Source organism: Mytilinidion resinicola (assembly GCF_010093595.1).
Source record: "Mytilinidion resinicola strain CBS 304.34 unplaced genomic scaffold BDZ99scaffold_16, whole genome shotgun sequence".
Classification (NCBI taxonomy): domain Eukaryota; kingdom Fungi; phylum Ascomycota; class Dothideomycetes; order Mytilinidiales; family Mytilinidiaceae; genus Mytilinidion; species Mytilinidion resinicola.
This window is the reverse complement of record NW_022985452.1, coordinates 344105-355640: the sequence shown is the minus strand read 5'-3', so window position 1 is coordinate 355640 and position 11536 is coordinate 344105. Positions and strand designations below refer to the sequence as shown.

Genomic DNA, 11536 nt, shown 5'->3' with positions numbered 1-11536 from the left:
CTCTCCATTCAGGTGAAAGCTGATTATTCCTGCCCTTTGAGGGCTCTAAGTTATGCATGCTCTTTCAAATCAAGATTATACCATTCATAGGAAGATTCTTTGTGTCAATGTACTCCATTCATTTCAAAACCATTCAAGAATATCACAGCCATGACAGGATAGTAGTAATATCAACCTCGAGCTCTCCCAATCTAACCACAGAAAAGAGCCATACAGTAGCCATTCTATCAGCATCAGTATAAAATACAATCAGCCACACATTCTCTGGTTCCTCCGCCCCTATTGTTGCTAGGGATCCTAACTACTCCCACCTACTCCCTCCGACTCTCGCCGCTGGCGCTTCCCCTCTTCCGCCGCCTCTCTCGTCCTCCGATCGTAGGCGGCGGCCGCAAGACGACTCCTCTCACGCCTCTCCGCGTCCATCTCTCTGACCCTACTCCTCGTAGATCTCTCCACCATCCTTAGCCTCGCGATCCCCGCGGCATCACTCGCCACTCTCGCCCGCGCCGCCCTTCTCGCCTCTCTCAGCCTGGCGACCTCCGCCGCCTCCCAGAAAACCTCCCACGCCTCCGCCCTCAACGCGTCCAACGCTTCCATAGCGCGTGCAGCGTTTTCCAGGGCGCGTCTCTCTCGCAAGAACTTCGCCAAGGCCGCATCCTCACCGCGGCGCACGGGGGCATCGCTCTCCGCCAATTCCTCTTCCTCCTGCTCCAGCCCCCTCTCTGCTTCTGCCTTTCTTCGGAAAGTCTCGAAGGCCCCCTGAACGCTCCCGCTAGCCGCCTCATCCCTCGCACGGATCTGCTCGAGCAACTGCATCGTAACGTTTTCTGCAGAGCCCCCCTCCACTGCCCACCTCAGGTTCGCGAACCCCTCCGGCGTGTCCGGGAGAAGGTTCGGCGGGGGACGTAGTCCCGGCTGCTGCACCTCCCGCCGACGGCGCTCCTTGTCCTCCTGTGCACGACGCACGTTCTCGTTGAACTCCATACGATCGTACGGAGTCTGGTTAGGAAGAGCCATCCGGCGCGGGGCGGTCCATCCGTCGGGGCGGAAAGGACGCTGCTGGTCAGCTCTCAGGCGGGGTCCCACCCGCGTGAAGCGGTAGCCGGGGACATGGATATCGTTGTTTAGAGGCTGCGTCTGGAAGATGGGGACGCGGCGGCCACGGCGCTCTTCGGTGACGATGGGGTCCACAGGGGGCTGACTGAGGAATTGCTCTTGGTGGTGCTTGACGCGCCAGTATTCGATGGTGCGCATTCGGCCGTGGTCGAGTTCTTGGCGCGTGAAAGGGGTCCGCACTGGGCCAGATGCCCACAACTCCTGCCGGCGCTGCAGTTCGACCAGTTCGTAGATATTGTGGGGGCGTGCTGGTACGCCGGGGATGGGAGGGGCTTGTCGCATTTGCGGGACGCCCGGTCTAGTGTGTCTGCCGTCCAGCATAGCCATCAAAGACAATGATGTGGCACTCTGTTGTGGTGCACTCTGTCGTGGTGCACTCTGTTGTGGCGCGTCTAGCACGGAGAGCAAGGCCCTGGAAGTGGCACTCTGCTGCGGGACTTGGCCAGCTGACTGAAGTCCTGGCTGCTCCCGAGTCGGTGGAGTGCGCCTAGGAGCATATGCAGATCGGCCCGTAGGATGGGGCTGCTCCCTCACATCAAGCTCATGGGTTGATGAAAAGTATCGCGCGCGTCGTGCTGGTCGTTCTTGGGAGCCCACACCTAGCCCAGAGGAAGAAAATCGCAGCCCCTCATTCTCAGGGGGAGTTGACGACCTCCTCCGGCGCCTGCTCCCTGTGCGGTTATTGGCCCGAATGCCACCTGAATTGTCAGTGATCGTCGCGTCACTGGTTGGGGAGACATTCATCGCGGTCACGTTGACGGTGTTGGCATTGATCGTCACGGTCGCGTTGGTTGCGCCAGGGTTTCGACGTCCCTGGGAGGGCGAACTAGCGGTAGGGCTTCGAGCCACTGGATCCCTACGACGCGCCAGTACGTCGTGCTCAGGGGAAGAAGGCCACCTGCTATCGTCCCAGATCCCGTGTCGTTGGGTCCACTCGTAACCCTCAGTGAAGAGGTTGGTATGAGGCTGGTGTCTCTGGTTCTGGGAAGACGAGGCGAAACTTGGCCTTGAACCAAAAAGACCATTACTACTCCGATGCTCAAGGACGGTCTCGTCCTCCTCCGCGACGTTTTCTAGGCCTGGCTGTATTGCTGCCCCACGAGGTCGCGCAGATCCGCCGAACAGCCCACCCCCTAAAGACGAGCCCCGAAACCCTCCTCCAGCAGTATCTCCTCCAACGCGCCGGCCTCGCGTAACGTAGCCTCCAGCAATCCCATGGTCGAGGAAATCATGCTCTGGGCCTGCAATTCCATTAGCCCCCACGGCCCCCTGGCTCTGATTGCCTCCAGTAAACAAGTCCTGTGGGTTCTGAGACCCAGGGTTACCATTGGCGGGATGTGCATTCTGATATGTGTCCTCCGTTGTTTGCGGTTGGTGGAAGCTATGCGTAAACGAAGTCCACTGTCCTGGCATGCGCTCAATGATGCGCCAATTGTTGGGCGCACCCGAAGAACCTTGGCCTGACATGTTTCGATTAAGGATGTTGATTTGGAAGAGTAGTTGCGGTATCGGGAGAAAGATCGGGATGTCAAAGTCGATGTTGAGGCTCGGTTGGTGGGAACTGATGTTGTGGTGGGCGTGGTAGCGGGCGTTGTGGTGCTTGCAAGTGTGAGGAGGTATGTTCTGGCTGCATTGCGGTATAAAGGGATATTTATAGGCTGCTTGCGCTCCAACTTCTGCTCTCTGCCAGTGAATCTTTGTTCTCCAGATGTCGGCGGCAGCAAGGGCAGCGGCGGGTTTGACGGGGCAGTGAGCTCGCCCGCTAGGGTCTTCGTAGAGTTTCTGATGCATTCTGCAAGCAGTGAACTATTTCGCCGTATTGTTTATACCAGATCGGTACTCAATTTCGTCTGGTAGTCGATTTAGGAGTTTGGTAAGGGCTCTGTAGGTCCTCATATAGCTTTCCAAGTGCTTCCCATGCCCTTACTGTGCAGTTTGCGGTATGATTTGTCTCATGGTTTGTCTTATGGTTAGTCTCATCCTGATGTTTGCGATCTCGGTTCCCATCCTTGAGGGCCACAGCTTGCCAATTAGGCCATTTCGCATCCCTACGCGTGGATAGACATGAAACCTCGATATATGATCAGACTGTCGATGGATGATTCGGGAGTAGCTTTTCCTTTCCGTCTGAACAATTCTTTGCTCTTTGACTATGAAGGTTCTCATGGTAGGCCATATTCCTCAACTCTTACCATGGCGAGTGATATTCGACCTTCTTTTCCATAAATGCCTTATTTAGCCATAGAATGAATGGTTATAGCGATGTCCTTTGAGCTAAGATGTAGACTCGGCTGCCTGGACACAGTCGACCGGGCAAGAACCGTAATAGATGAGCTCTCAAAAGTCCTTTTTTCAAAAATAGAAATGATGACATTTTAGAAAGAATGGTAGCATTTGCAAGAGCTGAAAGAGAACGGGGTAACGAAGTACACGAGAGGTTGTATCAAGATAAATGGAAGGAAGGAAATGTTCCTATCGGGAGCCTGCTAGAGTTGATATCACCATCCTTGTACCCTAAAAACGAATGACTGGGCTCACTTGACTCCTCACTCAATGATATGCCACAAGCCATTATCGCAGACGAGTGGAACCACGAGTGTTATACCTATTAACACAGCTACAATGTAAAATATGGCGACCTCCGATATTGATCGACGCAGCTGTGCAAAGCGCCTCGGGAGAGGATACTACTCGAGGAAAGCTGCATCCTTGCGGGCCGTTCTAGACTTAGTACATAGTTACGCTGTCCCACAATAGAACCCAATGATGGAGTTTTTAATCTAAGTTCGTGATAGGGACAGTCTCGAATCTGCCTATTAGCTTGCCGTGGATGCAGCAGATCCAGTGCAGCGCTTTTGGAGGTCTTATCGGAGTATGCAACACCGTTTCACTAGTTCCACGGTAGGAAATAAACGTCTGCATCTTGTTGCATTCAGTCGTACATGCTGATGGCCATGTCTCCCCGTACCCCGATGTGCAACTACCTCTCGGAGCGGGTTATGGGCCGCGAGACTGCCTCTCTGTGCAGAGCAGAAACATCCATCCTCTGGGAGCTGAAGTTCGAGATCGAGGCCTAAGAAGACGTGCTGGAGAAACGCAGTAAAGATGGTTGGTGGACGAAGACGATGTTGGTGGTTCGGAAGAGGAAAATCAAGGTCCGCGGAGCGCTACGACAGAACAGCCACCCCCGTCGTAATCCCCCCAACCACCGCTCAAACACGTCCCTCGTCACCTCCAAAATCCACAATTCCAACGCCATCTCCATCGAAAGCATCAGAGCCACTTAACGAGCACGCCAATCCTATCATTTCTCATTATCAACCTGGTGTCTCGCAACCGACACAGGCAGCCGCCCATCTAAACCGGTTGAGCTTCTGGGGCCAGACTTTCCAGAATCTGACCAAGGAGGACCAGGATATCATCAAAACTTATTCGTCTCAGCTACAGCCTGGTGGACCAGTGTTTAATCAGCTTGATAGCCTGTCCCAGCTTGCGGCAGATAAGGGAACGCAATGTCAGAACGAACGCTGGAAGTTCACCTTAGGCCAAGAAGAGGTAGTGCTGCGAGATGTGGCAAACAAGGTCGTATTCTGGATTCAAAAATTCAAAGCATTTGGTGATGTTGCTGCTAGCTGTGATCCCGTCCATGTTGCACTTCCATGGGCTGCTGTGAGGTTTCTTTTACAAGTAAGTATTGTTGCCCTCTATTGAAAATACCCCTGGCAAGCCCTAATTTATGATCGAGGCAACTATCGCAGAAAGCGAGCAAGCGGGATATTTACTCTGTGGCGTGGAGAGAGTGTGCTCCCTCATAAACAGGTGCAAAATCTACGAGACTTTCGACCTTGACGAACCCAACCTACCTTCGCTGCAAGCCGCAGCGAATCTCCGGTCAGCTCTCACCAATGTCTATACTGAAATTTTCGATTCTTAGCTACTGCGTTGCCTCTCTTTGATAAAGGCGCTATCAAAAGGGCAGCCCTTGCAATCTTCAACCCCGACAAGATCAACGAGCATATCAAAACACTCAAAAACCTTGCACAGGAGACAGAGACCGACGCGAATAACTATCATATAACTTGCAATGTTGACTTTCAACAAAAGATCAAGCTGCAGTTGGATGAGTTGCTTATGCCGTTGAGGGTCATGCAGGACCAACTCGAAACCTTATGGATACGATCCGAGCGAGCCGAAAGAAACGAGACCCTCGACTGGGTGTCCAGAACCCCGCGTGCAGATTACCATTGGTCAGCATTGGAGGGAAGGGTTAAAGGGACGGGATTATGGTTCCTCCGTCGAAAGGAATTTCAGGAGTGGAGAAAATCCTCAAAGAATTCAAGTCTCTGGCTCCACGGTATCCGTAAGTCATGCCGTAGCCCAACACGCCTCTTTTGCATCTAAATTATTTCTTAGCTGGTGCTGGAAAGACCAAGATTGTCGCCACCGTTGTTCATCAATTGACTGGTTTACGCAATCGAGGAGAGTCCAACGAAGGACTCGCGTACTTTTACTGCAACAAACTCGAGGAGACGAGACGAACACCATCCTATATCTTGAGCAGTATGCTACGACAATTATCCATCAACTCGTCTGGGAAAGCCATTCACCAGATTCTGCTTGATAAATACCAACAAAGAAAGGAGAACTGTGCAAAAGATGGTCGCTTGTCTAGTCTGCATTTCGAAGAATGCATAAGTCTCATGAGCAGAATCGTCGCTACCTTCCCAAAGGTGACTCTAGTACTTGATGCGTTAGACGAGTGCGATAGGTTATCCAGGCAGACCATAATGAATATCTTCGACGACTTGATCTCCGAATCTTCTAGCCCTTTGAAAATCTTGATATCAGGTAGATGGGACACAGATATCAAAACTCGAATGGAATTCGCCGGAAATCTGTGCATTGAAGCCGCGGACAACGGAAAAGACATTTCTACATTTATCGCCCAGAAGATCACAAATGCCCGCAAAGAATGGAAACAACTCGTAGACGATGACCTCCGGATTAAGATTACTGTGACTCTCCAAGAGAAGTCACAAGGCATGTAAGCAAAATACCTTCGTCTACCTACAATGCTAGACTGAGAGCTTGCAAAACCCAAGCGCCTCATGCTTTTCATCCCGCCCTGACTCTCCCGCGGAGTGCTTCAAGCAATGCCAAACAAGTGCGCAGGCTTCCGGCTAGGCGCTGTGATACCGCACAATGTTTGCTGACTTTCTATATTATAGGTTCCAATGGGCAAGTCTACAGATCGAGCACCTCCTAGATCTCGACCTCGAAGAAGACATCCGAACGCGCCTGGGTAGCCTCCCTAAAGATCTCAGTAACGCTTATCGCGAGATATTTGACGAAATACAGAAGGAAAATGGAAGCAAGCCGGATGTTGCCAGAAGAGCTCTTCAATGGCTAACATGTTGCATCACACCACCGACGATACAAATACTGGCTGTTGTAGTATCCCGAAACCCGGAGACCGGTGATATCGACTATAAAGATGTCTCCGGGGAGTTCATTCTCTCCGCCTGCCGAAACCTCGTAGTAAGAGACGCTAGTCTCAAAATCTACAGATTCTGTCACTTATCTGCTCAGGAATACTTTCACAAATATTGGAAGAATGCTGAGCCAGATTTGTTCGTATCGAAAGTGTGTTTACTCGCCCAAATGCCATCATCTTTGGTCTTCCGAAGAAGCCAGTGTTCATGGTGTGAGCAACGAAAAGGGCCTTTTTCTTACGAGCTTGAAGCGGGCTTTTTTCAAACCTATCCGCGGACGGCTGAGAGGTGGGATCCAGCTTCGAGACCGAAGATCTTCTTCTCCGAAACCCAGGCGGGTGGCGGAAAATTCGTTAAGCCTAGCTCTACGGATATTGATGAGTACGCCCAGAACAATTGGGTCGAACATGCTAGGAATTGTTTACCTCAAGCGAAGGACCATCGACTCGGACAGCTGTTGAGGTCCTTTTTGCTGTCACAGGACATATGCAAAATATCCTACGCTTTCTGGAGTCATCGAAGCTACACTAGTAGAATATCTCAGGTGGAGCCTTACTGCCTGGGTCTCAGTACCATCATTTGTTGTTGTGGTCTTTACCCGCTTGTCTCTGACTGGTGGTTACCAGGGTTTCTGCCTCCAAAAACTCGATCTAGAATGGGGCTCGACCTAGCGCAATGCGCTGTAGATGCAGGAGACATACCACTGATCGAGGAATTTGTGAAAACGGATCCATGTCCAAAAGACCTCGCGGATATTGCCTTGTTCTGGGCAGTTGAGACCATGAACGAAGATTTGACTATAAAACTCCTGGAGTTTGGCGCGGATCCTAATTCCCAAAACATAATGAAGACCAGATCAGTGTTGTGGGTCGCAGCGCGTGGTTGCCCCAAGAGATTCGTCGAGATACTAATATATGCCGGTGCTGATATCAATTGGCACAGTAGCTATTGTAGTACTCATAGTGCGTTATATGGCGCAGCGCAACGTTGCCGCTACGAAACTATCCAATTGCTTTTGGAGGCAGGAGTAGACATCGATGCCGTTGCGACGGAGTCTTTGGGGAACGCTCTTTACTTTGCATGTGTAAGCATCGATACGGGTGCTCTCTTCGCTCTTCTTTTTTTCGGTGCTAGAGTTGACATGGGGCGGAGAGTTGCAGACTGCATTGAACGCTGCTGTCTACGTCGGTCATCTTAGCTTAGCCAAATCACTCATTGCACTTGGGGCAGATGTCAATGCTCAGCACAATGGGTCGGAGACCGCGTTGATGATTGCAGTCAAAAAAGGAATGGTCAACATGACGAGACTGCTGCTACAAGCCGGGGCGAGTGTCAATGCATATCGTGGATCTACGAAGGAGCGGGTCTTCGAAACAGCACAACGTTTGGGAAATAGAGATTTAATTGACGCGCTGCTCAATTACAACCCGGATTCTGGTGTAGAGAAGGTACCTTCATATTTCACTCGTTTGCCTCTCGCCCACAATGCTAACATTTCGATCAGCAGGAAGATCCATATTCGTGTCGTAACCCTGTATATGTACACAACCATCACAGCTATGTTCTGTCAAAGAGGCAAATAGAGTTCCTCAAAGAGGTCAGATCGGCACCCAGATGTGAACAGCGCCAAAAATACTACCTTGAAAAGTGGTCGCCTACGTGGAAGCATCTCGCCTTACGTAGGACAAAGGGTATGATGGTACGAGACAGGGGATAACGAAAGCCTAGAAAGATAGTTAATAATGGACTACAAGGCAACAACTTCATGAAATACTCTTTTTTCTAAGAACCGAAGCAGTAGCATTGAGTTTCTAATGTCCACCCCATTATATAATATACCTTGAGGCTATGATTGGCTGGCTCGTAAAAGCACGTGACGGCTAAATCCTAAGCTATACCTGAGTCAGATTAGGCTCTTACGCCTCCTAGGTTCTTCTCCAACCCTATCCGAACTTCTCCTGAGTATTCCTCTCCCACAGTTATGGCACGCATCAAGACAAACGCATCATTGGAGCCTTTATCAATATGGTCACGGCATCATCAGATGTATTTCGCGTTGAGCTGCCAAAAAGGACCCGTAGAGCTGGCAGCAAAGTGCGGACGGGGTGTTTGACCTGCAAGTAGGTATCCCGCATGCAACTCGATACCGGAACAGCCGAGACTCATAGAGAATGGCCGCTAATGTACGATTGGCAGAATCCGACGCGTCAAATGCGATGAGAAAAAGCCCAGCTGCTTCAGGTATGCTGTGCATGACTCGCGTCTCCATCATGTCATGTGCTTTCTGACCCCTCTCCAGATGCACCAGTACAGGTCGGAAATGCGATGGGTATCCCCAAGATATCAGCGACTTACAGTTTAAGGTTACCGTATTCCAGCAGTTATCAAATCGCCGACCTGGGCTCCCTATGCTGTCTGGTCTTGGCGACAATGTCCAATATCTGGAATTCTATCATGCTTGCGCTCGGCCAACACTATCCAGCCACTTTGATAGCGAATTCTGGTCCCGTATTTCCCTTCAACTGGCCCAATCCGAGCCTGCCATTCGTCACGCCCTGATAGCTCTTGGCTACCTACACAAGACCGAGTCCGGCAACCTGAGAGATGCACGCACGAGGTTCGCGGCTCGATCTGAAAACAAGATCCTTCTCCTCAACTACAACAAAGCTGTTAAACATCTCGCTGACCGTATGGTCGAGCCCTCCTACACCCCCGAGATTGGGCTCGTCACGTGCTTACTATTCATCTGCATTGAGTACATGCGGGGAAACTGGGCGACGGCGTTCATGCACTTGACTAACGGGCTAAACATCATATCGGCATGGAGAAAGACACATGCAATCAGCTCGTCGAATGGGTCAGTTTCCCCGCAATCTCCTCCAGGAAGCACGAGCAGCGTTTCGAGCAGCTCAGCATCTTTGATAGAAGAAATGTTGTTGCCGATCTATATTCGGTCAATTGCAGCCGCACTCATGTACGGCGTCCCAGTCGAAAAGGTATCCGACCACCTTCCTACCAGCTTCGAGATGCGACCTTTCACTACGATTTTCGACGCACAAGTTTCTAGCCATGAGCTACGGAACCTCTCTCTCCTTTTCATCCGCGACTGGGGAAAGCGGCTTTTCGAAGGCGACAGAATAGCAGAGAAAGACGTAGAGCTCCAGAGCTACCTCCTAGACTGCCATCACTCCTGGCTGAGCGGTCTCGAAACCCTCGAACGCAACGGAGCCCTTTCAAAGGAAGACCGAACAATAGCAAGCCAGCTCAGAGTCACGTACTACGCCACCTACATCTTCATCTCCTGCGTCACAGAGACCAGCCAAATGCAGTACGACCAGCATCTGGACACCTTCAAGGCTTTGGTCTACCACGCCAAGCTCGTGCTCGCGTCCAAAGGTTTCGCCGCGCCGTCCGCATCGCCCTCGTCCGCAGGCTCCAGCATCGCCTCTTCGCCCTCCGCTCGCCCCGCAGCCAACTTCACCTTCGAAGGATCTGTCGTCGCGCCGCTCTTCTTCTGCGCAAACCGCTGCCGCTGCCCCATCACCCGCCGCGAAGCCATCGCCCTGCTTGCTCTCAATCCACCCAGAGAGGGTCTCTGGGACCCGCAGCAAAACGTCGTCATTGCGACGCGCGCCATGGAGATCGAAGAGCGCGAAGTCGATCCCGCGACGGGCTGGCCCGTCGACAGGACGCGGCTCTACAGCGTCGTCATCGACGGCAACATGGACGGCAACGGGCGCTTCTCCGCCCGCTTCAGCACCGGCTTTTCCGTCGACAACTTCTCGTGGAAGCGGGAGGAGAGAGTGTGGGTGGAGTGGTTTGTCTTGGGAGGGGATGGTGCCGCAGAGACCGAAGTCGCAAGACAGGCTGGGCCCCGGTCCGGGGCGTGGCGGGCTTATCCTCTCGGAAAAGGATTACTGTTCAGCAGGTATCTTCCATCCGAGGATGGTTCTCTGATTGATCACTCGCATGAATTACATGGCCGTTGGCCGTCCTGGAGGATCTGGAGGGAAGCCGATTTTTCGGAGGACCAGGCGTTGTTTGGGCCCGCGTATCCTTGAGACGTGTAGCATGTGGGCACGCTACGAAGAGTGTGGAGTTGCGCAGTAACAAAATCTACGATGTTCTGCGCTGGCGATGGTGCAGATGCGGTCTGGAGAGTCGTTGGCTCTCTTGTGCAGAGTGGAACCAAACCTGACATGTTGTGCGTATTCTTACACGGGGTGTGTCCCAAACCTGCAAAGAGAACAAATGTGGATTCCGAGAAAGAGTTGGAACGGGGGGTTTGGGCAATCAATGGCAGTGTTCATAGCCCAGCATCATGCCAGGGCAAATGGCCTTCAGTCCCCTTCGAACGCCCTTGACTAGTGCCGGATACTGTGAAGGATAGGAGATGGTACGCAACGAGGACGATCATCATTTTTTGAAGGAACACGCGAAAAGGATTGAAGAAATGCTATCATAGTCCAAACAGAATGTCTCATCAAGACCAAAAAAAATTGGTAACCACGGATTGATATTGGGAAACGCATATGCAAAAAAACAGACGAACGCGACCCGGGATGAGATAGAAATTCCAAGCTCACTCTAAACCAAGGCCCACTGTGCGTTGAGTCTGGCAATTTGCTTGAGTAAAACTGAGGGCCTCCCCCCCCATGCCCATGCTAGCCTGATTCCAAAAGCTTTCCGATATTGCGACTCGCCAATCCAGACTCGATCCCTCAGCCGATCTTGAAACAGCCTCCCGGGTTCCTGCCATCGAATCCGAATGTGCCAGACCAAATTCACCAGGAGAAGCATTGCGGGAGCTAACAGTAAGGAAGGAAGGGGTCCAATCACGGGTCTCTAAACTGTCTAACTGTGATCTTGCTCATCGCCAAGGGCCAACATCCGACGACAACAACTATATCCTTTCTGGACAGCTCTCA

The 11536-nt window shown here is 51.8% G+C and overlaps 3 protein-coding genes across 3 annotated transcripts; 2 read left to right on the top strand and 1 right to left on the bottom strand.

Moving 5' to 3' along the window:
* Positions 1–297: 297 nt before the first annotated feature.
* BDZ99DRAFT_479539 (uncharacterized protein) lies at positions 298–2907 on the bottom strand (the record flags this gene model as incomplete). Its single annotated transcript, XM_033722244.1, has 1 exon — positions 298–2907. One exon carries the CDS (start codon positions 2905–2907, stop codon positions 298–300), a length of 2610 nt encoding a protein of 869 aa, XP_033573235.1.
* A 4837-nt stretch (positions 2908–7744) lies between these two features.
* Positions 7745–8367, top strand: BDZ99DRAFT_422691 (uncharacterized protein). The gene is made up of 2 exons (XM_033716999.1): positions 7745–8056; positions 8113–8367. Exons 1-2 carry the CDS (start codon positions 7877–7879, stop codon positions 8323–8325), a joined length of 393 nt encoding a protein of 130 aa, XP_033573234.1. The 5' UTR covers positions 7745–7876; the 3' UTR covers positions 8326–8367.
* A 314-nt stretch (positions 8368–8681) lies between these two features.
* Positions 8682–10363, top strand: BDZ99DRAFT_362968 (uncharacterized protein; the record flags this gene model as incomplete). Its single annotated transcript, XM_033714706.1, has 4 exons — positions 8682–8728; positions 8805–8849; positions 8908–9996; positions 10048–10363. Coding segments are annotated over 4 exons (1497 nt in total), but the record flags the coding sequence as incomplete, so codon positions are not given.
* Between the last annotated feature and the right edge of the window lie 1173 nt (positions 10364–11536).

Bases quoted from the DNA above. Each gene is read 5' to 3' on its own strand.
- BDZ99DRAFT_422691 (XM_033716999.1), top strand. From the start codon at position 7,877: ATGATTGCAGTCAAAAAAGGAATGGTCAACATGACGAGACTGCTGCTA. The intron at 8,057-8,112 runs GTACCTTCATAT...CATTTCGATCAG, and splicing joins CGGATTCTGGTGTAGAGAAG to CAGGAAGATCCATATTCGTG.